The sequence below is a fragment of the Populus alba genome, chromosome 15 (assembly GCF_005239225.2).
Source record: "Populus alba chromosome 15, ASM523922v2, whole genome shotgun sequence".
In the NCBI taxonomy this organism is placed as follows: domain Eukaryota; kingdom Viridiplantae; phylum Streptophyta; class Magnoliopsida; order Malpighiales; family Salicaceae; genus Populus; species Populus alba.
Window position 1 is genome coordinate 15,365,484 of NC_133298.1, and position 26,068 is coordinate 15,391,551.

At 33.8% G+C, this 26,068-nt stretch overlaps 5 protein-coding genes and 1 non-coding gene across 9 annotated transcripts; 3 read left to right on the forward strand and 3 right to left on the reverse strand.

Moving 5' to 3' along the window:
* Positions 1–3,021: 3,021 nt before the first annotated feature.
* Positions 3,022–6,915, reverse strand: LOC118057632 (CBBY-like protein). Its single transcript, XM_035070267.2, has 8 exons — positions 6,540–6,915; positions 5,970–6,040; positions 5,638–5,796; positions 5,215–5,281; positions 4,766–4,861; positions 4,455–4,501; positions 4,075–4,155; positions 3,022–3,324 (listed from the first exon to the last, which is right to left on the reverse strand). The coding sequence occupies exons 1-8, from the start codon at positions 6,879–6,881 to the stop codon at positions 3,201–3,203; spliced, it is 987 nt and encodes a 328-aa protein (XP_034926158.1). The 5' UTR covers positions 6,882–6,915; the 3' UTR covers positions 3,022–3,200.
* A 2,696-nt stretch (positions 6,916–9,611) lies between these two features.
* On the reverse strand, positions 9,612–9,684 carry TRNAR-CCU (transfer RNA arginine (anticodon CCU)). The gene has a single exon. It is a non-coding gene; the product is annotated as a tRNA-Arg (tRNA).
* Positions 9,685–10,494: 810 nt separating this feature from the next.
* Positions 10,495–13,099, forward strand: LOC118057399 (probable polygalacturonase At1g80170). Its single transcript, XM_035069958.2, has 9 exons — positions 10,495–10,634; positions 11,233–11,377; positions 11,493–11,687; positions 11,768–11,788; positions 11,929–12,136; positions 12,227–12,308; positions 12,410–12,518; positions 12,634–12,747; positions 12,848–13,099. The coding sequence occupies exons 1-9, from the start codon at positions 10,495–10,497 to the stop codon at positions 13,097–13,099; spliced, it is 1,266 nt and encodes a 421-aa protein (XP_034925849.2).
* A 1,710-nt stretch (positions 13,100–14,809) lies between these two features.
* LOC118057630 (ribosome production factor 2 homolog) lies at positions 14,810–17,594 on the forward strand. Its single transcript, XM_035070266.2, has 6 exons — positions 14,810–15,003; positions 15,124–15,327; positions 16,259–16,504; positions 16,583–16,825; positions 16,906–16,971; positions 17,145–17,594. The coding sequence occupies exons 1-6, from the start codon at positions 14,935–14,937 to the stop codon at positions 17,259–17,261; spliced, it is 945 nt and encodes a 314-aa protein (XP_034926157.1). The 5' UTR covers positions 14,810–14,934; the 3' UTR covers positions 17,262–17,594.
* Positions 17,595–18,606: 1,012 nt separating this feature from the next.
* LOC118057398 (cell number regulator 10-like) lies at positions 18,607–19,303 on the reverse strand. The gene is given in 4 exon segments (XM_035069956.1): positions 18,607–18,699; positions 18,794–18,813; positions 18,924–19,011; positions 19,178–19,303. Coding segments are annotated over 4 exon segments (327 nt in total).
* An 851-nt stretch (positions 19,304–20,154) lies between these two features.
* On the forward strand, positions 20,155–26,068 carry LOC118057629 (DNA-(apurinic or apyrimidinic site) endonuclease). Of its 4 annotated transcripts, XR_012168008.1 has the most exons (11): positions 20,155–20,461; positions 21,113–21,205; positions 21,909–22,053; positions 22,437–22,638; positions 23,685–23,763; positions 24,006–24,067; positions 24,399–24,485; positions 24,755–24,858; positions 25,426–25,543; positions 25,662–25,727; positions 25,852–26,068. XR_012168008.1 is itself a non-coding variant. In XM_035070264.2 (10 exons), the coding sequence occupies exons 1-9, from the start codon at positions 20,207–20,209 to the stop codon at positions 25,497–25,499; spliced, it is 1,101 nt and encodes a 366-aa protein (XP_034926155.1). In that variant the 5' UTR covers positions 20,155–20,206; the 3' UTR covers positions 25,500–25,543; positions 25,662–25,762. The 4 variants fall into 4 exon arrangements, 3 of the variants coding, with proteins under 3 accessions (XP_034926155.1, XP_034926154.1, XP_034926156.1); XM_035070264.2 differs by lacking the exon at positions 25,852–26,068 and having other exon boundaries at positions 25,662–25,762; XM_035070263.2 differs by lacking the exon at positions 25,852–26,068 and having other exon boundaries at positions 25,426–25,762.

A 26,068-nucleotide genomic window follows, 5' to 3' on the forward strand; every position in this document is an offset into this window, starting at 1 on the left:
ATGAAGACAAAAGTATCACAACTAGATGATATATACACACACAAAGAGTAGAAGACGAGAAAGTGATAAATATTATTTTTTAAAATATTTTTTATTTAAAAATATATTAAAAAAATTTATTTTAAATATTATCATATTATAACAATATCTAAAAATATTAAAAATTAATTTAAAAAAAATCAAGATTTTACAAAACTCCTTAGAGCACGCGGACAAACACCCCATTAGTTTAAACATACACAACCAAATGAGCTGTGGTGGTGTGGGTAATCTCTTAATGAATTGAGTTGGTGCAACAATTGAGTTCTTCAACATACACACATGGAATGTTAGCTAGACATCAATGAATCAACCAAGCTGAGGTAGGGCAGTGATGGAGCCACCTAGAAGGACGTATATGATCTATATTTCCACTAGTGTTCGAAATATTAATTATATGAAATTTGGAACAATATTATTTAACGCTTTCACCGAACCAAATAAATTCGATAGACAGATTTGCTGATAAATATAGAAAATGTTGGATATACATGCGAGCCGAATATCCCATATCTATTGATTACGAGTGTAAGAATATATATATATATATATATATATATATTCAAATTCAAATTCAAAACGCAGACTTGTATATATACGAATGAGGGGTGGAGCCAGGGGAGGTTGTAGGGGCCGGAATGCATAGTTTAGGGACAAACCAGCTGAGGAGGAAAAAAACATGAACTTGTGATCCATTTTCATCAACTTGCGCTTGATATGAGACAAACAGTAGAGCTTTGTGAGACAATTACAAGCAAATATTGAAGGAAAAGACGTGGAGAGCCGGACAGAATTGACTGTTTGTTGCCGGAAGCAACATCGGGACCAATTTAGGTCTCTGTCGCCTTTGCAAGTATCCGGTGGGATGGATGAGAACGAAGCTTATTTTTGCTCATGCTAGCTGTAAGAATATTGTAGCTAGCGACGTGAATGTTTAATGCTGTGGTCCTACAATTGTAATAGGATTTTGGACAAGTGTTGAACATATAGCTCTTTTCGAGGATTTGTTTTTGTAACAACGCGGCCATGGAAATCGTATACATCAATCAAATTAAACAGTTTCTAAAAGAAATAGATTTTTTGCTTAATGGTAAACTATAGAGAAATAGCTTAATATATTCTTATATTTAAGCTTTTTTATATATCTAGTTGCTATTAACTTATTATTTTTCCAATCATTCTTCATTCTATACTCTTATAAATATTTTCTTATGATTTGAAAAAATCTAAAGATTGTTTAAAAAATTAGTTCCGAAAAATAAAAGGAAAAGTCACATGATCTAAAAATTCTTTATGTTTTATGTTTCAATGATACGTTAATTATTTAGATGAAATTAGCTTATTAGTGAAATCCGTTTATAAATCCATTGATAATATTTAATTTATGACCTAGCGAGCAACCAATCATCTCCCTCCCCTCTTCTCCTCCCTCATTTATTCTTCTTCCTCATGAGCTCTACAACTAATAACATAACTCACCCATTCTTTTTTATCACAAATCATCCTTCCACCATAAATTCAGTCACCCCAACACTTACTCTGTTAATATCCATGTTGTTATTCAATCTTATTTTTTTTTTAGGATTTTTCACATCCAATAAGCAACACTTTTCATTTTTTATTTGAACTCAATTTTAAAATGTTAAAATTATTCATTTTTTTTTTTGTTAAAACTCGTTAAATTTAGAATATATATATATATAAATAATAATTAAGACTCTTGTTTAAGAAGTGTTATTATCGAAAACAATTTTTCCATGTAAACTATTTTCCATAAAGTGACTTATTGTTAAGCATCTTGAAATTTGAGTTTACTTAGACTTTGGTTTTATCACCATGAGTAACCTAAAAATGAGTAGAGCCATACCTATCTTTGCAACATTTAGAATATATGTGGATGCCCCCTTAACAATTTTGCAAGTAAGAATCTGTATTTATTAGGATAAAATAAACATTTTCCTAAATAAAATATTTTGGATATGGAATTGAAATTTTTTATTCTTCATGTATATAAGCTTAATTTATATATATCTAGTTTAAATAAAAAAAAAAAAAAAAAAGGGCGCTTCATTCTTGTAAATGGGCCGGGCACAAATGAGAGTAAACATGCATGACATATGCGATATGATAGAGGTAACCCGCCGCCAGCCATCGATGAGATCCTTTTGAGTCAAAATTAATTTCAAATGCATTCCAAGCCTCCACTTATTAGCTTAGACTTTGGTATTACAGTCATGAGTGTTCATTGATTAGAGACCTATAAATTATTATTTATTAATACATATACTATATGTTATTAATTATCAGCTGGGTTTCTACAGGCCCTTCCAACATTTTTGCCATAAAAGAATAATTCAACACACTTTCTCAAATAAAAAAATATTTAAATTTATAATTATTTAATTAATAAACTTTGATATTATATCGAAAAACTAATTCAATACTAAGTTATCATAAGTTTTAAACTTTTTTTTTTTTTTTGAAAAAAATTATGCCCCTTCATAATTAATTTAGTTCATCTTGTAATGAATATTTATAAGCAATAAAATCGACTTCTATTTTTATAATTCCTATGGTGATTATTTGTGCTAAGCTGTTTATGGTGATTATTTGTGTTAAGCTGTTTAAGATTTGGAAGTAATTGAATTATCACTCAGGCACCCCCTTTGTTGTGCAATAGAAAGAGAATCCATAAATCTCATTACTTTTCTTGGTTAGGACACTTCCAGTCATAAGAAGAGATAAGATTGGTTCATCTAGAATGTGGCCTAATAGTTAGAGCTTGGAACTAAAAGATTTGTTTTTTCTAGATCTTAAATTCATGCTTTGTGGTTGCTAATATGATAGCCACTGGAGACTTATATGGTCATTAATTTCAAAACCCGTGAGATTAGTCGAGGTGTACGTAAATTGGCCCAGACACCCACATTAATAATAATAATAATAATAATAATAAAATAAAATAAAAAAAAAAAGATAAGATTGTTTGGAGATATCTATAGGCATAAGATAGCATAGCATTTGGCTTTTGTTCTGTTTCATTTCAATGTTCAAGATTTAATCAGCATTGAGGCATAAAGGGTCTTAATTAATCATGGATAAAGTATATTACAGATTAAGAAAATATATGTGAGGAATGGTGATTATGAAAATAATATGAGCTAGCTGACATACTGCTTCTCAAGAAGACTTCCACAGAAGGCCAAGTCAAAACACTCCTCTGGAGGATCCCCAATGCAATCAAAGACCGCGTCGGCATTTAAGAAGTCCTCGTCAGCTGTGTAACTGCAATCAAAATGTTAAGATTTTCCAAAACATTAGTTAGATGTATTAACAAACGTAGAATTACAGTAACATGTCAACCCGCGAGATCGAATTATCAGCTGTTGGTTATAGATGTGCGTAAGAAGAAAGAACTATGTTCTTAAACCCAAAGTTGACAAGGCTGCAAGAAGTTGAGTAGGTTTTTCTGAAAAAGAATAAGAAAAGAAAACATAAATGAACATAATGCGCCGAAGGCAGCATGCATTGCCGCTCTGAGGTTGCTAAGAGTGAGTGATCAGGTTAACATATTGTGTTAGAGATGGATGAATACAAATGCTGCATATTGTATCCCAATCCAAGTACTTATTGACTTGAAGACAGCATGTAGTTGAAGCACAGTCTACTTTTATTGTGACTATTGATAATTATGTAAGAACTGGGGACGTGGAGAAGAAAACATGCATGGGATGGTGATATGACTTAAGAGCCGGAATGTAGCAGTAAGAATCTCAAGAGCTTCTAAGTGTAGACTCTAGACCACACTCATGGATGCCTTAAAAGATCTTCTGGCTGAAAAAAGCGTCAGCTAATTGCTCAATTGAACTAAGGTTGGGTGATGTCCTCTAGTATCCAAAATCAAAACGCATGGGAAAAGGCAACAAGAAAGAAGCTTTTGTTTCTTTATATAAGCACCGGACTGTTACCTTGTAAAAATCTCAGGGGAAGTAAAAAGCTCAAGAATTCTGCTTACACGGAAGGAAAGTAACTTACCCGCTCTTTGTTACTATACACTTCATTCCAGCAGCTTTGGCAGCTGCAAGACCTATTGCACTGTCCTCCACCACTACACAGCTGCAGAGATGAAAATCAAAGCATATTCTTAACAAATTAGAACTTTTTAACTTGCTTAATGAATGAAAAATGTAGGAAACTAGCATATGGCAAGAACATGCATAAATTCCTCTGTCCATTTAAGAATTAGAGCATATACCAGAGAAGCCTTGAAAAGGAATTATGAAGTTGATTTTATCAAATAATTGATTGTAGCTTACAAGAACTGACCCATCCCAAAGTGACTGGGTATATAACTATATATCTTGAGAGAAACCTGACTTTTTGTCTATATTGACATGAAACATATTCTGTGGTACCTTGAAGGATCAACACCCAGAGTGTTGGCTGCTAATGTATAAATGGCCTGTTAGGAAGAATAAATGACATTATAGCAAGCATCAGCGCATCAGACCCAGAGTTTTCACAAGCAGAAAAAATTTAGACAAAATCAAATGAGTAATAATAGAGGTGAGATTTCAATAATTGCAACTTCACAACAACAGTTGCATTTCTACACTGACTGAAAGACTTTATATAAATAGGGGCCATAAAGATGAATTTGTAGCTTCAATTATATAAAACCAAAACCATGGTATCACTACTAAACCAAGGGATATATAAAGTGTACCGGGTCAGGCTTTTTGCGTGGAACAACATCTCCTGCAAATATCTTGATCTTTTCTGCTCGTTCAGCCCCCAGCAGAAACGAAACTATTGCAGAGACCTGAAATAAGGATTTTTAGTTTGGCAACCAAAATTTGCAATGCATCCTTGAATTAGTACCGTGTAATTTGCCAATAAAGTTATATAAGCAAAGTAATTAGATTTAACACTTCATCCAAATCGTGAAGTTCAAACACAAGAAATTTTACGAGAATGAAAAATCTAACAGAGATGAATCCTCTTGCACTAACACACATTATGCAAGAGTTATGTTTCTTAAAGAAATGAAACTCGGACCTATGATACTTAAAAGTTTGGATGGCAGAAATGCAGATTTAATATCCACTTCAAAACCTGGTCCACATGGAACCAATCATACGAGCAATACAATTGTAAAAACCTGGTTGCGCATACCGCCTTCTCATTGGAAGTGCTGCAGACAGCAACTTTTACTCCTTTTCCGAGAGCCTGATCAATCAGCCTGTAAAATTCAGCAGTACAACCGTTGGATTTTTTATAATATTATTAAATTAGATATTGAAGTAGAATGCTAAAAGTAAAAGGTTCTTGCAAGATTATTGTTCTCGGTTTGTATTCATAACCCTGACCCCAACACATCCAAGGAGAATTCAAACAGATATGTCAAACGTATTAAAGCATTTGTTCTGCTAGAAACTACTGTTGTGACATTATCAAAAAAGAATAAGAAAAATGATAATTTTGCAAGCTAGGACTTAACTCATGTTAAGTTTGAAATACAAGAAAAACATGCATAGCCAGTCAAACACAGGCATAAAGTACTAAAAGTGAACAGATTTGCAACAGGAAGGCACTAACTTTGCAACGCCTGGTCGAAGAGGTAACAATTTCTTCTCAATAAGGGCCATGAACAACTCTGTCTTTCGCTTATGAAGTGAAGCTATAAATTCCTTTCTCTCTTCTTCACTCTTGGGAGCTTTTTCTGGCCACCCAGTCTTGTTAAAGTAGGCTGTCATCCTACAAATACAAGAGTCGACTAATAACCAATTCAACTAGGGATATTTCAAACACAAGGAATGCTGCAAATTATACCTAGAGCTTTTACCTATGCAAGAAGTGAGGTTGTTGAAATTTTATAGGCCAAAACATCACTTGAAAAAGGCCATGGAATTACAAAGGGGAAACATTACCTCTCTTTTCCACCTCCTATTTTGAGCAACTCGCCATACAAATCCACATCCCAGGTTACTCCCAGTTCTCTCTGTGCAATAAATTAAACATCCAATTAACTCATCAAGACATCTCTAGTTAACGTCTCTTCCAAAACCACACAAAAATGAAGCTAATTTATGTCTTCCTCCCACGGCATTAACACCTCATAAGAAACCAAAAGGTTACCATCAAGACTGTACTTTCATATTTATCCTAGTTTATCACCAATTAAAAAGAGAAAAATAGAGAATAAAGCAAGGATGTTATAAGCTTTATGTTCTCTATTCTATTTATTTTCCAGGAATTATAGCACTCAACTAAATGAATTGCTGAGAGCAAACTCAAGGGTGATCAAAATATCATCTAAGCAATTACAAACCAACAGTTCAAAAAAAATCCTCACCAAAAACAAATCCCAGTTGGCAGAACTTTAAAAAAAATCTCCAATTTACAACTAGTCCAACACCAGTGAATGATCAGACGAATCAAACCCCTAAAATACAGAACAAATAATCAAAGTTACACAAGAGAAAGAGAATGGAGAGTACTTCATTGAACGTATCATTGAAAGAAATCCTGTGGCCATCTTTCTCAGTATCAACAAGCACGCCATCACAATCAAAGAGAAGAGCTGATGGAAGAACAGAAGATGAAGCTAAGCAAGTGATCCCGTTTGAAGTGCTACTCTTTTCCACCACTCTTGTTCTTGCTGTTTTGTTATAGACACGTATTCTTGTGCCCAGTAGCGATGAAGATAAAGTCCTTTCATGGGATCTGAAGCTGCAAATGGAGGAAGTCTTAGTTTGGGTTATTGAGGAAGAAGCAGTGGCAGTAGTAGAAGACAATGTAGCTAAGGAAAGAGAGATGGTAGTTGTTGATGATGATGCCATGTGTCTCTCTTTCTTTGCGAAAAAGCATGTTTCTTTGGTGTCTTTTTAACGGTTTTTCGGTTCCAGACTTATCCACCATAGCGCCACAAATTGTTTTTTGGGATAGAAGGGCTGGGCTTGGGTTAGTTTAGGCTCAAATTTAGGAGCACAAGCCCTACTAAACTCATAGTTATAATAAGAAATGGCCTAGCTCGATAGGTCAACTAGATGGCGGCGGACTTGAGGCCTATTCCAGGTTGGATTAGTGAAAAGATTAAGAGTGTTTGCAGATATAATTGGGTTGGATTTACATAACTGTATTCAATTCAATTTTTGATATTTTATAAATTATAAATTTAATTTTTTTTTATTAAATAAGTTAGGTATATTGGATTGGGATTCTCCGATTGAACTTATATTTCTAATTGCCATGGGTCCACATTTAAAAGCAAGCCTACAACATAGAACTATGGCATCCTTAACATTAGGCTTAATTTTTACACCATCATTAAATTATATTTACCTCCCCCTCCCCTCCAACAAAAAGACAAGTTCATTTTTATTATGTTAAATCAATCTAATATAAAACCCCCACTTGTCATAGGGTTATTGCACTAAAAATCTGCCTATCCATCGATAGAAGCAGTAGCCTTTCCAAATCAGCCCGTCGATTTGGTTATAGAACAGTTTCATTGTCCTACCAATAATGTAACCGTGCTTTGATACCACTTGTCACGAGATCAATTTTTCATCTCAAAAATAGACCTAACACGACAGTCTGGCCCTGCTAGACTCAGCATTTCACTCACTGCACTCGTGTTTACCTAGCAACTAAGTGTTTCCCACACTCTCTCCCGTTACATAGACAAGCGGAATAGATAAGCAAAGAGGCAATAGAACACTTGTGCATGGCACACACACTAATGGACTTGTGTATCCTTTGTTGACGAGAATAATGAAGGTTGGGGATGTTTTCCTGTAATATCTTGTGTGCTTGGTTCTATACACCTTTGCTTATGTATTCCGCTTGTTTATGTAACATGAGAGAGTGTGGGAAACTTTTTAGTGAGAAAAACACTTAGTTGCTAGGTAAACACGAGTGTGGTGAGGGAAAGGCTAAGTCTAGCGGGGCTAAATTACCGTGCGAGGTCTATTTTTAGATGAAAAATTGACCCCGTGACAAGTACAAGAACTTTGGAGTGGAAACATTTCTAAATAAAATAAAAATAAATGTTTAATTCATAAGCTATCCAAAATGAAGATTAAAAAAAAAAAGATATTATATACAGGTTAAGTCTAGTTGATCAGGTTTCAAGAATCTTAATACATCACTCGACTCATGATATGAACTTATTAGGTCTTTTGATTAACTATCATTTGTAATATCCACATTATCTGATTTTGACAAATTGGGTTAGGTCAAATAATATAAATATTATAAATGGGTTAATTTTTAAACACCTTTAGAAAAAACCTAGGTTTTTACCAAAACATCATTTGAGGATTCTTTTCTAAAAAAAAAAAACTTTAAAATAACATCATTTAAATATAAAAAAAAAACCTTTAGATTGACTCAAGTCAGTCCATGTAATCCATGACTTTAGTGTTAGATTGGATCAACCCTCGAGTCAAATCTTATAAATATGCCTAGACCTACTTGTTTCCTTCTTTTCCTCTTTTTTTTTTTTTTAATTTCTCTACCAATTTATGTATAAATGACCCTTTATGACATCACTAGTTTACAAGGTTGTGCTATGTTGTGGCTTTAATTAAAAAAAATGCTAAAAAAATATATAGGTTATAAAAAACTATTTTCATTATTATTAAACCCAACTCAATATGTTGACCCTTAAACCTTCTTCTCATACTCTTTTCCTAACCAAGGTTTAAAACTAAGTAATGTGGAGTTTCCCTATAATATTTCCAGTCGACTTGGTGGGTTCAAAGACAACCGAAGATGACTGATAAAAAAAAAATTTTGGTTTTTTTTAAAAAAATCAACATAATATTGTCTAAAAATTAAGACATCGACATATTAGATCGACCCAAACTTAACCCATCAAATTTATGATTTGGGTGATAGACTTCATTTCTTTACTCAATTATATGATAACAGAAATATATACTCTAAAAATTAAGTACAAACTAAATATTGATATTTTTTTGAAATTGAGATAACTTTTTTAAAAAGTAAATTAAAATAATTTATAAAGAAAATTTTAAAATTAAGCTAATATTGAAAATAGAATGGAGGGAAAATGATTGGGGGGGGGGGGGAAGAAGAAAAGAGAGGGCAAAAGAAAAGGAAAGGACACCTAATAGCGAAGAGGGTGTGAGATGGCAACTCAATTTTATTTTTTTTTAGAAGTTTTAGGTAAGAACAAGTTTTCCAAATTGTTTGATATATAGACATAAATAAAATAAATTTATCTTAGATACTCTTGGTCAATAATAATATAGTATTTATCATATTAATATATTTATAAAAATAGTTTTATTGATATGTTAATATATAAAGTGGCACAAGAGTATATTTCATTGTTATGAATATTGTGGTGTCACGTATTAATATTGTTAGCATTCTAAAATCATATTTAATTTTAAAATAAATCACTTAAAATTTAATTATATAAAAACTCATCCTTAAGGAAATTTTATATAAAGTAAAGCGAAAATTAATAATACCATAGTTAGAAAAAGAACTATGCAACAAACAAACAAAAAAGGAAAGATCAGCAAAAAGGGTATCTACGCGCCAGATAGGGGTCGAACCTATGACTTTCTGCTTAGGAAACAGACGCTCTATCCACTGAGCTACAGGCGCTTCTTGATACCTTTGGGGTTACAATAATATATATCTTATCAACGTTTACTTATTAATAATCATAATCATAATCATATTTATTTCGATAAAGCAGGTTCAAATCTAAAGCTATCGGTGTGTTTTTGTGCCTGTAGCATATTCTTCATGTACCGTTTTAACAATGTGTGGATTCTTTTAATTGCTAGACAAGGACCGTGTAGTATATATGCTTCAATTTAAAAAATAAAAACTATATATACTTGCTAGTACAAATCAATTTATTCGTCTCCACATGCCCACAAAAGTTGATAGGGTGGGAGGACCGTATCTTTTTAGCTTTTATGAATACTATAGGGATTTTATATATATAAAAAATAAAAATCAGTGGGGGCTATGATTACCCAAGCTAGCTAATTATAAGCATGGACATTTGCGGACAACAAGAACATATGATCAGACAAAGCTTTTTCCCGGATAAGATATGGTAATAAATATTGCATCTTTCTCTTTAATTAATTTACGGCTATATATATATACATACACTCGTGTGTCCTTTTTCTTATAAAAAATAAACTACAAAATAGAGAGGAGATATTAATTTAAATACGGCATAAAATCTAATAATTAATTACAATGTAAAATATTGTTAGAACTCAACCTCTTCATGCCAGAAAGAAGGACAAGTCTTTTCAATCACAGTTTACATGTTTTAATCTAAAACAACCACAAGAAATCCGAAGTGTATATATATATGATATGCGTAAGCCTTCGAATCATATATTAATATATTTTTTTATGTCATGGCTAGTAATTAACTAATAATTAATAACTATGGCAAAATATTTATTGCTTCTTCTCGTTTTAATTCTTGGTACTGCAGCTACTTCAACTCAATCTCGAAGCTTGCGAAGCTGTAATCAAGTTTACAATGTGATTGATTTTGGAGCTGTTGGAGACGGGGATACTGATGATACCTCAGGTTCTTTTATTTATTTATTTTGTTTTAATTACTAATATTTGCCACCTAGTTTTAATTTCTTTTCGATGTGCAACTTGACAATGTCTTCTGGCTACCTAGTTTTATTTATTTTATTTTTTTCATGTTCGTATTTTTGGGTCTTAGTTATTTGCTGAAAATTCTGGTCCTGAGTAAATATTTATGAAACAATCGGTTCTTAATTAAATATTAATTAATCAAAGGTTAACTAATTGATTACTCATGTCTAGCAAACTATAAGTTCTTTACGTACAATTAATCAAATAATGATTCTCGTCTGAGAAAAATTGCTTCTCTTTCTTTCTATTGTGAGCATATCTATAATAATAATAATCTAAACAGTAGTGTGAGTAAAGTAATTAAAAAGCAATAATAATTTATAATAATAATAATAATAATAATTGAGATACGTAGCTGTTTGGACTTCTATATTAATAAAAAAATAATAATAATTTGGTAAAAAAAAATCTATCAGAAGTGAATATTATTATTCTTGTAACTTGGCATGTACTGAGGAAAACTCTTAATTCATCAATAATAATAATTTTGGTATTCCATAAATATGATTTTCTCTCTCAGGCCTTCAAGGATGCATGGAAGGATGTGTGCAAGTCTTCATCATGCTCACCGATCATACAAGTTCCTAGTGGCAAATCATTCTTGCTCCAGCCCTTGACATTCAATGGCGAATGCAAACCCGATCAGATTATTTTCCAAGTAATAAATTAAACACTCAGTATATTATATACATTAATTACCCCTTTATAATTATATAAACTTGATTTATGATAATTACTTTCTAAATGCGAATTAATCACTATCTTAATTGTAGATTGATGGAACGATGAAGGGACCGAGTGATCCCAGTGACTGGAAATGCCAAGAACACAGATATTGTAAGCAATGGATTGCCTTTGATGAGGTTGATAACCTTATGATTCATGGCTCCGGTACCGTGGACGGTCAAGGATCAACATGGTGGGAACGTCGTTCCTCTTGTAAAGATCACAAGCACAGAGATAAAAGAGTGAGTCTTTGTTAAATAAATATATATTTCTACTCTTAATTACTTCTTATATTTGCTAATTAATCTTGCACTGTTGGCAGGTTTGCGGTAGAAAACCAACGGTAAACAACGATCCTCATAATTAATGACCCAATTATAACCAGAGTTCGGTTGACCTAATATTTCTTTTCAACTTTGGATTAAGTTTTTTTTCCCCGCCATCTATTTCTCTAATATCAGTTGATTGATTGAATAAATTTAGGGTTTAGTAATATCACATTCCCAGAATGTTCATCTCGAGGGCTTGACGTTCAAGGACAGTCCACAGATGCATATGGCTTTTGAGAGATCCGAGAGGGTGCATGCCTCTAACCTCACCATCCAAGCCCCTGGAGATAGCCCCAACACCGACGGAATTCATCTCCAGCATGCCAGAAATATCTTTATAGATCATAGTCGCATCATGACTGGTAAATTTATGCTTTTTGTTAATTAATTTCATTTATTTTTGCTATATTTCCTAGTTATTTATTATTAGGTGCATTAATTTGAGAATTTAGGTGATGATTGTATCTCGATCGGGCACGGTTCATCCCATATTAATATTACCCGTATTGCATGTGGTCCGGGTCACGGAATAAGGTATGGGAAAATAAATTTTTTAATTAATTATTACCCTATTATTTATCATAATCAAGTAGTACTCACCTTATAGATTTAACTTTTTTTTTTTTTTTTTGAAGCATTGGGAGTCTAGGAATAGATGGAGAAAATGAGACGGTAGAAGATGTCCACGTTAGCGACGTTGTATTTACAGAAACTACAAATGGGGCCAGGATAAAGACTTGGCAGGTAATTATTGGTTCTTAATTAATTTTAAGTGAGGATATGAATAATAATAATAATATTATAATTTAATTTTTATATGTCATGACTGCCATTTTAATCCCTAATCTCACGTAAACAGGGTGGAAAAGGGTTTGCTAGAAACGTTGTCTTCGAAAACATAAGGTCTGAGGGTGCAAGAAACCCTATAATTATCGACCAATATTATTGTGATCATAAACATTGCACAGATCATGTGAGTGTGTGTGTGTGTGTGTGTGTATACCCAACCATTTAAATCTCTTTTCCACATCTATCGAAGATTTTTTAATAAAAAATTACTTATTTTATTGCAGAGTTCGGCAGTAAAGATTAGCAACATTCGATTTGAAAATATATATGGGACATCCCACAGAAAACCTGCTGTGAATATTGCTTGCAGTAAGTCAGTGCCGTGCACTGATATCGTGCTCAGCAATGTTCATTTGGAGGCAGCAGACGACGGCGACGGCGACGGCGACGATGGTGATGAGCCATCTACACATTGCGCGAATGTTCAAGGACATGCAATGGGCCATGTCTTTCCACCACTCACCTGCCTGTCTTAAAATTAATCATCAAGCTCGTCTGCCATTGACGAACTAAGACGTGATGCTACGTGCATATATATATTTATATAGATCCTTTAAATTTGTTATGATTTATGGACATGGTGTATATATATTTATCCTATTTCATTGGTAATCCTTATTGTTATTTTTATAATTAAAAGAAATTTTCTCGTGAGAATTCACTTTTTTATTTTTAAATCAATTATTTTATTGTTATTTTGATGCAAGAGACTTGGATAGTTTTTTCCCCTCTAATTACAAAGGAAGGATTTGAACGTGAAATAAAAAAAATAAATTAAGAGATGATCGGTTGAGCTACAAATTCTTTAAAATTTGCAACGTGATAAAAGTCCCACCGCATAATAATTTTGCAACGACAGAAAATGTATCTCAGTGATTAATTATGAGCCAGGCTAAATTTTGAAAACTTCTAGTCGGATTTTTGAAAACGTCTACAGAGATTGATATATTAATACATTATAAGAAAATAATATATCTTGTGGGGTTTTTTTATTGAGACTCCAGATTTGAGTGATAACATAAGACGTCTAACATCTTATTAACGAGGTTTAACCTCCAATTAAATATATAATTATACATGTTTAAAATTTTAATTATTGAGAAGTTTAGAATAGGAAATATGTTGGTACTATTTGATTACTTGAGAGGCCAATAAGTTGTAAAGCTTGCCCTCATCTCAAAAAATAAGAAAGAAGATCATCTCGTTTGTCATCATGTAGTCTCATTTGTTATGGTGAAGATACTCTTTTAGTTTTTTACCCCTTTCATTTATCATTAGTATAAATTTAGTTTTAAGTGTTCAGGAATATTTGAAGCATGGTAATAATATTTTTTTAAAAAATAATTTTTATTTAAAAATATATTAAAATAATATATTTTTTTTAAAAAATTATTTTTAAAATCAGTAAATCAAAACAATTTAAAAATATAAAAAATATTTTAAATTTTAACAAAAAAAACAAAAAAAAAAGTTAAACCATCTAGCCAAACACGCTCTTGCATTGAGAGGGGTAAGGAGATTCTGAGAGGGGAAATTTTTGGGTTTCGGGTCCTTCCCTTCTTTTTTTTTTTTTTTTTTTTTGAATTTAACACCTTTTTTTTTCAAGTTCATTTGGTACTACAACTATATATTATTCAATTTTTTTTAACTATATTTTATATATATAAAAAAACTGATTTTATCTTTATTTTGACCCACTATTATCTATAATATTAACATTTGAAAATAATAAAATTCCAACAAAGTTTATCAAAATTATTAAATTAGATCCCTTTTTTTTTATTAATACCTTATATTGATTTTTACTTATTTAGAGAAAGCTATTAACATAATTTTTATGATTTCATTTTAAAAATAATACTAATTTATAAAAAAATATTTATTAAAATAAAGGTTCATAAAAGTTTTTATTTATACTTATACTATTTATAAATTATATTCACAATACATGTAATTAAAAATAAATCTTTCGAATAATAAAAATATTATAATTATAAATAATCTAAAATAATCAATTAAATATTATTAAAAAAAAACTATTATTTAATTGTTGAATAATACAGTCCAGAGCCACCAAAACCGTAGTTATTAAAAAAGCAAAAAGCTCTTAACAGTTTCAAAGCCCAAACCCAAACGAGCAAACAAAAGGCCAAGCCCAGTCCACCTACCTAAAACCCCACAAATAATCTCCTCCATCCCTTACAAGCAAAAACCCTAGCTTAGCTTCTTCTAAGCTGAAATAGAAGACACGGTTCTCGCTCGCCTCTTCCTTTTTTCTCTTCGCATACAAGAAGAAATCTAAAAATCAGTGATGTTGAAGGCTAAAACCCCAAAGTACGGAAGAGTCAAGCGAGAGCTTGATAAACGAGCACCAAAACTTGTAAGCTCTCGGCAACCAGCCAGCCAGCCATCCAATCTATCATTCATGTTTCTCTTTGGTTTCTATCAAAAAGGATAATTTTTTCTTAATGGATTTTTCCTTTTTTGTGCTTTAATGCAGGTTGAGACGGGGAAGAAGACACTGATACTACAAGGAACAAAAACAAGCAATGTTTTGAATACTGTATTGAGTGAAATATATCATCTCAAGAGAGATAACGCAATTCGATATACGCGTAAGAATGACAGTATAAGGCCTTTTGAGTCCGGTGGCGAAACTTCTTTGGAGTTCTTTTCTATGAAAACCGATTGCAGTATGTTTGTGGTGAGTTTGGTGCCAAAGCGTTGTTCAATTAGAAATATGTATTGTATTTTGTTGTTTTACTTCTTTTTTAATTGTATTGAATTGGATATCGAGTTCTTTTCTATGAAAACCGATTTCAGTATCTTTGTGGTGAGTTTGGTGCCAAAGCTTTGTTCAATTAGAAATATGTATTGTATTTTGTGGTTTTACTTCATTTTTTTGTTTTAATTGTATTGAATTGGATATCAATCTTGTTTTTATGCTTGCATTGCTCGAAGATGAGTGCTGTAGTAATTTGATTCGGAAATTGGCATATGAGTGTGGTAGGTTATGCACGGGCTGATATTTGGACGTTTTCTCTGTTCTCAATAAGATTAGGATATTGAGGAATAGGAATGGTGCTGTTTTTTTTTATGACATTGATGCTTAGTTTCAAAGGCAGTGAGGCAATTTGAGGTGATTTCAGAATGCTGCTAAAGTGTTTAAATGATTTTCTTTACATAAGATAGTAAGTTTTTTAAGATAGGTGAAATGTTTTTTATTGTCTTTAAAAGTGGCTCTAGGTTTTTTAAGATATTTGCTGGTTTTTATTATTTTGTTTCTTCTTTTGCTATTTGCTGAATGTGTGCCTTTTATTGGGTTCATGAATTTGTGATACTGTGCGTTATATTTTCTATGAAAATTACTCGACATGATCTTCTATAGCAACATAGCTATGTGTATTTTCTGTTGTTGGAATTGCTTTGTTGTTCAATTTCCACCTATTTTTACATGTAACTCTCCTCTGCTTATTTTCCCTCATTATTTTTTGATCTGAGTGAGTAATGGAATTTGCTCACTGTTGATTTTAGAAATGAAGTGCTGCTTTCTTTGCATCATATTTTTTATTTTCCTTGGAAAATGTGATATTGCCACATCTACTTAAATATGTCTCTTGGAATGTATTTTGCAGTATGGTTCCACCTCAAAGAAACGTCCTGACAATCTTGTCATAGGGCGAACATATGACCACCACATATATGATCTTATAGAAGTTGGGGTTGAAAATTTTAAACGAATGGATTCCTTCACTTATGATAAGAAACTAGCTCCACAAGCAGGATCAAAACCTTTCATTGTTTTTAGTGGAGAAGCATTTGAGAGTGTAGATGAGTTGAAACATCTGAAGGAGGTTTTGCTTGAGCTCTTAAGAGGAGAGGTTTGTTTCTTCTACCTTTGCTCCTTCCTTTCTCAATTTTGGAAGATAACTAAATAAGCTTTGACCCAATTCATGCAGGTTGTGGATAATTTGAATCTTGCTGGGTTGGGCCGTGTTTATGTATGTACAGCTATATCTTCAAATCGGGTGTTCCTCACTCACTGTGCAATGCGGCTAAAAAAGTCTGGCACAATAGTCCCAAGGATAGAACTGGTAGAAATTGGCCCTTCCATGGATTTTGTAGTTCGTCGTCATCGTCTTCCTAATGAAAGCTTAAAGAAAGAAGCCATGAAAACTGCTAAAGATAAGCTTCATAAGAAGGTTAGCTAGCTAAATACTTCCCCCTTTTCCTCTGAGAATGAAATGGCATTTTGTTAATGTTTCCAGTTTTCTGCTTGCAGATTAAAAATGTTAGTAAAGATGCTCTACAAGGGAAGCTTGGAAAGATTTATGTACCTGATCAAAAGGTAAGTAAACATTTATTCATTGCGAGGATTGTTGTGGGGGTGAATCTGATCTCGTGCTAGATGTGGCCTTATTTGCCCATGGCCAGCAGCCATGTTTAGTTTTAAATTGCGCCTCTTTATGGTAACCTTTATTTTTTTTAAGTTTTGTGATGTGGATGATTTTGTTTCTTTAGGTTGGAGAGATGGTGCTACCTAACAAAGCTAAAGGAGTGAAGAGAGAGCGCCGTGAAGCTAAAGTGAAGAACTCAAATAATGAGCGCACATCAAAAAAGCAGAAAGAAGATTCTTAGATAAATACTTTGACTCCCGGGCTGCTGCTGTATTTAACTTTATGTTACGTGAAGAGAGAGTGTTGCCAAGATGGAAGAACTCAAATTCTGAACCCGAGTTTCTTAGATAATTATTTCGACTCCAAGCTGCTGCATTTAACTTTATGTTTTTTTCTTTTATGTTTTTTTTTTTGTTGTTGGGGAAGGAGAGGGTAACTGCATTCTGATCTAGTGGAAATCAAATGCGGCAGATAGAAGGAACAAATACATTCTCTCTTACTATTTCCATATAGACTTGAATGCTTATGAGATTTTGGGTATTTTCCGCAGCAAATTATATTGCTTTCAGTTGCAGATGTCAAAATTATACTATTAGCAAGTTCAATTTTTTCTGTGAAAGAACCCGAAGAGGTTCAGTTTTTATTAGTACCATTGGGAACACCAGAAAAGGTTTTCGAGGAAAAAAGAAAAAGCTTTTAGTTGCTCTAGATTTAATTGGGTAAATTGGGCCAGGAATGTAAAAAGCGTTTGCAGTGAAGAAGCTTATCACCAGCAGTCATGACAAATATTACAAAGTTCTCTGTCAATCTCTGTTTTTGTTTTTACAGCTTCATTTGTACCTAATCATCCTACTCCATGGAGCTCATATTTGCATGTAGGAATGCTACTGCAGTTTGTGAGAATAAATTGCACCGTAGTTCACAGGCTTTGTTCCTGGAGGTTCTTAATCAATTGACAAGTTCGTATCTGAGTCGACATGTATAGTTGGTTACTAGCTGCAGACATAATGCCACCTATATCTTTGCAGATTTTCCTGATAACATCATGACTAAACTCTGGCAAGTGCAAGCACAAAAGCAGATAAGAGATTGGCAGCAGCATTGATAGCATTTGTTGCTGCGGGGAGAAAAGCCAGAACTGCCGGGTTTCTGTCATCTTGTCATGTCTAGGGTAACGGTTGGAGCCATTGTAACTCCATGCTGTTGTCTAAGCATATTGGCTCCCCTGCCTTCATTTTGATCCCATAATTGTCATCCAAAATTGGAGATCAGATTTAATGAAAGAAAATCAGAAAGTCGGTGAGTCATAAAATTCCAACATGTTCATATACGTGTCTTTCATGGTATCTAAATGTAAACTTGCATAATTCTCTGGACAAACTTTGCTTGTGAAGCTTACGAATATAAAGACCAGTAAATGTAGACCAAGTTTGTGATCCAACATTTTCAGGTGTTTAACATTTTCATACACAACAATCTGTCGGTGAACAACTGGTAGCTGAGGAAGGGCTAGCAGCAAGAGTCATTCTGACAAGTTTATTTACTTGTATTTTTTCGAAGGGTAATGGAAACAGAAAGCTTATAAATTACTGAATAGATATGAACATAGTACATAGCCCCTTGTCAAATCCACGATTCTTGAGCTCTTGACACAAAGCACAAGTCTCGGCAGCAGTGCACTAGCCAATCCACACAAGGGTCCTCCTCCAAGTCATATTGGCCCCTTAATTTTGACCAATAGTAGCAGGAGTAGAAGCATGCAAAAGCATATACTGCTCCGCTCATGAAACATGCTGCAATTCCACCCAGTAAACATGCAGTTTAAGCCATGAAAGAAATTAAAAAAAAGAAAGAAAATCGTTATTAGAGAATTAAAATCAGCTGATCGATTAGCCTGGCTTACTTGTGGATCCTCTATTCACTATTTAAGCAATCTGTCCAAATGTGATTCAAGGACAGAGGCAAGTGATCACACCCAAGAAATTAAAGTGCTAGTTAGTAACTAAAGAGAATGCTACAATCAAGTAACGATACTTGATAGTTTTAGCTAGAAAACTGGAGAATCTTGTTCGGTTTTAAATATGCTCACAATTTTCAGGATTATATGTCACAGCAAAGGCAAAGACCAGTGGACCACTTCCCTGCTACAACACGAACGTGCCTCATGGCCATCCGTGGAGCATAAGGGTGTATAGGATTGGGGTTTGGAACCCCTGAAACAAGAATTGGACCTTGATGGACATCACCTGAGTATCTTGGCTGGTCATGTAACGGAGGATGCATATTGCTATAAAATCAACTGTCTATTTTTTTTCAATCCTACAACTAGAAATAAAAATCAAAACCCCTTCCTCTTCAAGTTCCAGGAAACTCTGTGCAATGTTCTCTGCCCTCATTTCCTTTTAGTTTATCTAGTTTCTGAGTGATTCTTCAAGCATTTGTTTTATCTTGAGTCCAATTTCCGGGACTATTTCTCCTCCTTTGAAAGTTTCTTGGAAGATTACAAGTCCAGGATTTTTACCTGTCATTGACCAAGACTATTCAGAATTCATTATCATACTATTCTTGCTTCATAGCTGATAATTAACACATAATTATATATTAGTTACAGTAGGATAAACAAAACACGAGGCTGGCCGTTCATTACCATGAAATGTTACTGATTGGTTATGTAGTGCCTCTCAAGAGGGAGCACAGTACTATCATTAGTGCCCTTTCAAAACAAGAGGGATTAGGATTTGGGTTAGAATTCTAGATTAAACAACACATCATTAATCATAAAAATAAAATAAAAAAACTGACATCGTCATCTTGCTCCTCAATGCAACCATGCAAGCCCAAGACAAATGAAAGTGTATTGTTGTTCAGTGGTTGTAGTCTACTACTCTTTCTTTCCTTGTACTTTGTTTTCTTCAACTCTGTCTGTCTTCTACTGTTCCACAATCAGATTTTAGCTGAGAAAGATTTCCAGTATAGGCTTAATAATCAATATAGTCCAGATTTTAGCACTGTGAGGCCCATTTATTAAAATGAAGTTGCAAGGCCGACACACTTCTCCAGGGCCCATTATCTCTCTAACCTGGATAGTCCTCTCTTTTTTTTTGGGATATTTATTTATTTACTATACATGTGAATGGGGTTTTTGGTTTCCTGTGAGAGTGTACTTTGAGTTTTGAGCCTGTAACAATGAAGCGATTTTTCAAGCCAATAGAGAAAGAAGGTTCTGCAAAGAAACCAACACTGTCCACAAACCAAGAAGACAATGAAAAGAAAGAGGCTTCAGAATCAGAGGAGACCAAAATCAATGGCAATACCATGAAGAAAGAGCCATTAAAGTTCATTACTTGGAATGCTAATAGCTTGCTACTTCGAGTCAAGAACAACTGGCCTGGGTTTTCAAAGTTTGTCTCTGACATTGATCCTGATGTCATTGTCATACAGGTGAAAAACGCAAGCAAATTCTCCATCTTTTGATGTCATCTGTCTCAGTTTGTATACGGGAACATAATAAAATTTTGTTAATGGGCGTAACGGTGAAGTGGGTTTTTTATGATTGATTATACTAGATTATAATGCCTAGTGTTGTGATCTTTTAGTCCCCTATTGTCTAAAGTTGGAATCTGTTAGCTGAATTTTTACTCTTTGTAGTACTTGGTTTGATGGATTTTGCATGTTTTTGAGTTTGATGTTGATTTGGTTGGTATCCAAGGAAATTCAAGGGAATTGTGTGTGCACATGCGAGTGCTTGAAGGTAGAGACATTCAAGTTTTTAGTTGTTTAAGAGGGGTTTTAACTTATATAATTAACTGAAAAACACGGTTAAGTCCCTGGTAAGACCCGTTGGTACGAAAAAAACTAAGGGAAATGTTTTTTTTTATTATTCTTTTTATGTATTGAGTTAATGAGAAGAAGGATCTTTACGTTTTCTGATTTATTTAGTGATCTTCTTCTTCCCTACTGAGTCCCTCACATTTGAGTGGATCGTAGTTTAAATCTCATTTATGGCACGCCAATTTGTTTCAGACACATGCTAATCCTAAGTTGAATGAACTTTTGATAAGTATGGGATGATAAGCTGAACGTTATTTGTAGGAAGTAAGGATGCCCGCTGCTGGCTCAAAAGGTGCACCTAAAAACTCTGGAGAGATCAAAGATGACACAAACTCTTCCCGTGAGGAAAAGAAGGTAACGTTTGTTTATATTACAATAATAAGACAATTTTGTGTAAATAATTGTTTCTAAATTAATTTCTGTTCCCTCTTTTTTTTTTTTTGGTTTCAACGATATGGCTATTCTCAGGTCACCATGAATTTCCTTAAGACTTGTTTAGCTGATCAATTTCAAGCTTGGTGCTCCATAGAGTTGCTTTAGGTGTTATAATGGGCTCATCATGCTATGATGTGGGGTACTCATGCCAAAGAGATGAATCCTTTATTGAGCATCATCTTGTGCCAGTTCAATATTCCTAGAACTTCATAGTTTTTTTCTTCTCATACTTTTTTGGCTTTCGGTGATATGGAAAATGGCTTGCCTTATCAACCCATGCAAGTTCTGAAGTTTTCAAGGTTTGATGAATACTTGAATGTGTTTTAACTTGCCAATATGAAATTGGCCAAAAATTACCAATCTCTCAGTAAGATGTCTCAGTTATATATTGATTGGTGAAGCGCTACTAAATTTGATGGAATCAACTAAAGTTAATACAGATTCTGTGATAAACAATTTGAATGTTTGCTGATCTAGAAATTGTAACCCATTGGTTAGTATTGTTACTATTGGCCTTTCTATACACAATGATTTCATGTAATTCTACTGCAAGGGATGTGTATAAGGCTCAAATTTCTATTGTTTAGCAAAACCTGTAATTAGTTTTTGTTGAATCATGCAGATATTAATGCGTGCTCTTTCCAGTTCACCATTTGGAAATTATCGTGTTTGGTGGTCCCTTGCGGATTCGAAGTATGCTGGGACTGCATTGTTAGTAAAGAAGTGTTTTCAACCAGTAAAGGTCTCTTTTGCTCTTGACCAAACAGGTAGCTTGGTTTGAATCTCTCACTGGATCTTTCACTATCATAAATTAGACCTTACTGCTTTGTTTGATTAAGAATATTTCTATCCAATGCCTGCCTTCAAACACTGTCATGTGTGTGTGTGTGTGTGTGTGTGTGTGTACACAATATAACCCATGATTGTATGCATTTTCGAATTTATAATATTACAACTTTTCTGGACAAAATACATGCTTATGTCCACTATAATTGGAGAATGCTTTTTTTTCCTTAAAAATTTTAATTTTAGGTTTTTTCCTTACACTAATTTGCATTTGCTCATCTATTCCTTAGTTCCTTCCTTCTTTCCCCCTCTCCTTTTGCATATAAAGTGACAATCTCCTAAACACTCCATCTTTGTTGTTTAGCTTCAAAGCATGAACCGGATGGGAGGGTTATTTTAGCTGAATTCAAGACATTCCGTTTACTAAATACATATGCACCAAATAATGGTTGGAAAGAGGAAGAGAACTCATTTCAGAGGAGAAGGAAATGGGATAAAAGAATGCTAGAGGTTGCTGTGCGGTTATCAGATAAGCCTCTTATATGGTGTGGCGATCTGAATGTTAGGTTGGCATTTTTTTTATTTTTTTTCATCTGTCTTTCTTTTGCAGTGGATGGGAGGTTGTTGTTGCCCCACTTTCAATTGTTTGTCTACATTTTTCATTTGCATTTCTGTGTTTTGACTACTTAGCTCAAGGATCCACCTGCTAATAATCTATGTGGTTGGTTTTAAACGCTGTAATTGATCTTGATAGATGTACTGACCTGAATATTGTGGTGTGACCTAAGGTTGTCACTGCTGCACCTGTAACCTTTGCATCTTTCTTTCGAGAATGGCACATGCCAGTACAGGATCACCTTCATTCACAATTCGGAGTATAAAGAAATGCATACCTGTGAAAATATAAAAATAAATATTAAATACATAACTTAATGATAAAGAAAATATAATAGTAGTCCATATCTTGTCTAAATTTATAGAACTCTTTGAATAATATAGCTGTATTGCATAAGACAGATGTGGGACAAGTTTGGGGAAAGCTGTAGATTTTTTTTCTAGGTTAGATTTATATAATTTTGTGAGTTTAGAGGCTTCTAAATTGAAAATAGATCTGAAAGTACATAAAATGGATCAAATCATGGCAGTACACTACTAGTCTTACACCACTAGATTTAAGGCATCACTCCTCAATTGAAAAACCCTAGCATCATGCCTTGGGGTAAGAAATCAGTCCTTAAAGAAAACATTGCACTTTCAAAGACATAAACCAATCGGTTGCCCTTTTATTCATAACTTCCTGCTGAAATTGAAAGACTGCGATCATGTGTACAAGTTTGAAATATTCCTAATCATAATTAGACTTGAACTGCTAAACAAGAAACATGACTTTCTTACTTTGACTAGGAAAGAGAAACCTAAATAAGAATTCTAAATCTTTGAAATTAGATTATAGTTGATATTTCATAAATATCTAGAAAATATTCCTCTTTGGAGGAAATTTGCCCTTTTCTTTATGTTATTGATTTTCCAAGAAAATATTTGTGCAATTATTCCTGCTTCTTGAAATGCATTCAATACTTATTCATGAGGTTTCTTCATTTTCAATATGCAGCCATGAAGAGATAGATGTGAGTCATCCAGAATTTTTCAGTGCAGCAAAGGTCAATGGCTATGTTCCTCCAAATAAAGAGGTGCTAGTATTTTGTCTGGAAATAACTGTGGCCTGCTTTAGTTTCCCAGTAATATTTTGATACATGCACAATCTTGTAAACTTGCCTCTCAACACCGAAACTATTAGAAATGGTAGACAAGTTGATGAGCTGCTGAAATGGGAAGGAACATATTCATTCTTTGGGGTTCCAACAATTTAGTGTACTTCTCTATCCCAGCAGTCACTAACATAATGCATTTGCTTGACTTTTTGATGTTGTAGGACTGTGGACAGCCTGGATTCACCTTGAGTGAGAGGAAGCGTTTTGGTGCTATACTGAAAGAGTGCGTGATTCCACTGAAAAATACATACTTTTGTGCTTTTAAAAAGCAATTAAGATGCTGAAACCATGTGCCATTTTTTGAGAAAGAGATTGAAGTTGCTTAGAAGTGATTAACAGCAACTTGTACTGACAATTCCTTTCTCTTCTCTCCCAAACAGTTAGATATAAAGTTGCAGTGCTTCATGTTTGATATTTTATTTATCTCCACTTAATCTTTTTATCTCGCTGAAACTGGGTTTATTGGTCTTAGTTTCATTCTTGTTCTTTGAGCAGAATATATCTTTTTCCTACTTTTCCTACTTAATGTAGTTTTGTGCTTTCTTGTGCTTTAGGGGAAAGCTTATAGATGCATACAGATTTCTGCACAAAGAGAGGGACATGGAGCGTGGCTTCTCATGGTCTGGAAACCCCATTGGAAAGTAAGAAACAAGTGTCATATAGTTCAATAGCTCAGCATGCATAGGAAATATATGCTGTAAATAGCGCTTTTAAAATATGAGCCATCAATTACTGGATTATGAAAAAACCTTTTTCATGCATTATAATGCTTATATTTTTGTGTTGTGGGGAATGATTTGTATTTCCTGATGGGCTGTTATCTTGTAGGTACCGAGGAAAGTGGATGAGAAATAATTTTTTGATGCAGTGGAGAATGATTTGCATTTCCTGATGGGTGGTTTTCTTGTAGGTACCGAGGAAAAAGGATGAGAATTGATTATTTCATTGTTTCTGAGAAACTCAAAGATAGGATTATTCAATGTGAGATGCATGGGCATGGAATTGAATTGGAAGGTGATGTATCTTCACACCTTTTCCTTATGCTATGCAAGTACTGGAGACTAATAAATTGAGTTAGAAAATCCCTTACCATCGATTTAATTAGTTGAAAATAGAAACCAAAGGATTCCCTGCTCTTCTTTTATTTGGCAAGACATTGAAACTTCACTGTACAACTACCCTCTCTATATCTATTAGCAAAGCCAAGTTTCATCACTGAACAGAAGGTAATGCTGCCCAGAGGTCTCTTTTACTCTTATCCTTGGTGATTGGTTTCTACAGTGAGATCTTAGGCTTGCGTGGTTTGATGATAGTGCATGCCTTGTCTTTATATTTGAAGGTTATAAATCATCTGCAAGAAATAAGACTTCAGATCTGACTCCGTTCATATCGACATTTTTCATTTCCAAATAACACCTTCTAGCAAAGGCACATCTTAAAAGAGACATTCATGATGCAGAAAAATGCATTTTAAATTAACAGCCTATCTCTTCAACAGCAATAAAGGAACTGCAAGCATTCACACAAGCTTCCAGTACATAAAATCATATAAATGCTTCACTGATCTTGGATTGTTGACAGGTTTCTATGGAAGCGACCACTGTCCAGTCTCTCTTGAGCTCTCTCCAGCCAGTCCCGATTCCAGTGAGAGCTGACTTGCCATGGATAAAAACTTGTTATATATGCCCTTTTTTTCATGGTATTACTGTCATCTTTCAAACGAGACTCTGATAGTATATGTATTGATATTTTAGTGATTTCATTAACCCTCTGCTCTTCCCTCCCCCCATTAAAAAAAAAAGAACTTGCATTGTCAGGTGTAAATCAATATTCGCACATCTGGAAGTCAAGTGTTCTAATGGCAGGCATGAGAAATGAGAATGGTTGGTTATTGCCTGCCTGGAAGTTCAAGGCCCCATTTTTTTAGTATTTCTTTAACAAATTCTTTCCTGCTAGTTCTAATGCCACTCATGCAATCTTCTCTTTTCCTCCTCTAATCTAATGCAGTGCAAAAATATCTTGGATGGTGATTTATGGAGCATTTATATATGCTGAGATTCTCTTTGGTGGGTCCCATTTTATGGACCACTACGTCGTGGTGGAATCACATGATTATTGAATCTGCTACTGTATAATTCCACACTTCCCACATTAATAAATTACAGGGCATGCATTGCATGCAGCTAGTATTATACAATTTCTGCATTGGCCAATGCAGTACGGG

What these genes read in the sequence shown, in the direction of transcription:
- LOC118057632 (XM_035070267.2), bottom strand. Translation starts at nt 6,881, where the DNA reads ATGGCATCATCATCAACAACTACCATCTCTCTTTCCTTAGCTACATTG. An exon ending in GCACTTCCAATGAGAAGGCG is followed by an intron (nt 4,862 to 5,214) that starts GTATGCGCAACC and finishes TCCTTATTTCAG; the next exon opens with GTCTCTGCAATAGTTTCGTT. An exon ending in CTGGGTGTTGATCCTTCAAG is followed by an intron (nt 4,156 to 4,454) that starts GTACCACAGAAT and finishes TCATCTCTGCAG; the next exon opens with CTGTGTAGTGGTGGAGGACA.
- LOC118057399 (XM_035069958.2), top strand. Translation starts at nt 10,495, where the DNA reads ATGGCAAAATATTTATTGCTTCTTCTCGTTTTAATTCTTGGTACTGCA. An exon ending in GGAGACGGGGATACTGATGA is followed by an intron (nt 10,635 to 11,232) that starts TACCTCAGGTTC and finishes ATATGATTTTCT; the next exon opens with CTCTCAGGCCTTCAAGGATG. An exon ending in TTTGCGGTAGAAAACCAACG is followed by an intron (nt 11,789 to 11,928) that starts GTAAACAACGAT and finishes GAATAAATTTAG; the next exon opens with GGTTTAGTAATATCACATTC.
- LOC118057630 (XM_035070266.2), top strand. Translation starts at nt 14,935, where the DNA reads ATGTTGAAGGCTAAAACCCCAAAGTACGGAAGAGTCAAGCGAGAGCTT. An exon ending in ATAAACGAGCACCAAAACTT is followed by an intron (nt 15,004 to 15,123) that starts GTAAGCTCTCGG and finishes GCTTTAATGCAG; the next exon opens with GTTGAGACGGGGAAGAAGAC. An exon ending in TTTATGTACCTGATCAAAAG is followed by an intron (nt 16,972 to 17,144) that starts GTAAGTAAACAT and finishes TTGTTTCTTTAG; the next exon opens with GTTGGAGAGATGGTGCTACC.
- LOC118057629 (XM_035070263.2), top strand. Translation starts at nt 20,207, where the DNA reads ATGAAGCGATTTTTCAAGCCAATAGAGAAAGAAGGTTCTGCAAAGAAA. An exon ending in ATGTTCCTCCAAATAAAGAG is followed by an intron (nt 23,764 to 24,005) that starts GTGCTAGTATTT and finishes TTGATGTTGTAG; the next exon opens with GACTGTGGACAGCCTGGATT. An exon ending in TCTGGAAACCCCATTGGAAA is followed by an intron (nt 24,486 to 24,754) that starts GTAAGAAACAAG and finishes GTTTTCTTGTAG; the next exon opens with GTACCGAGGAAAAAGGATGA.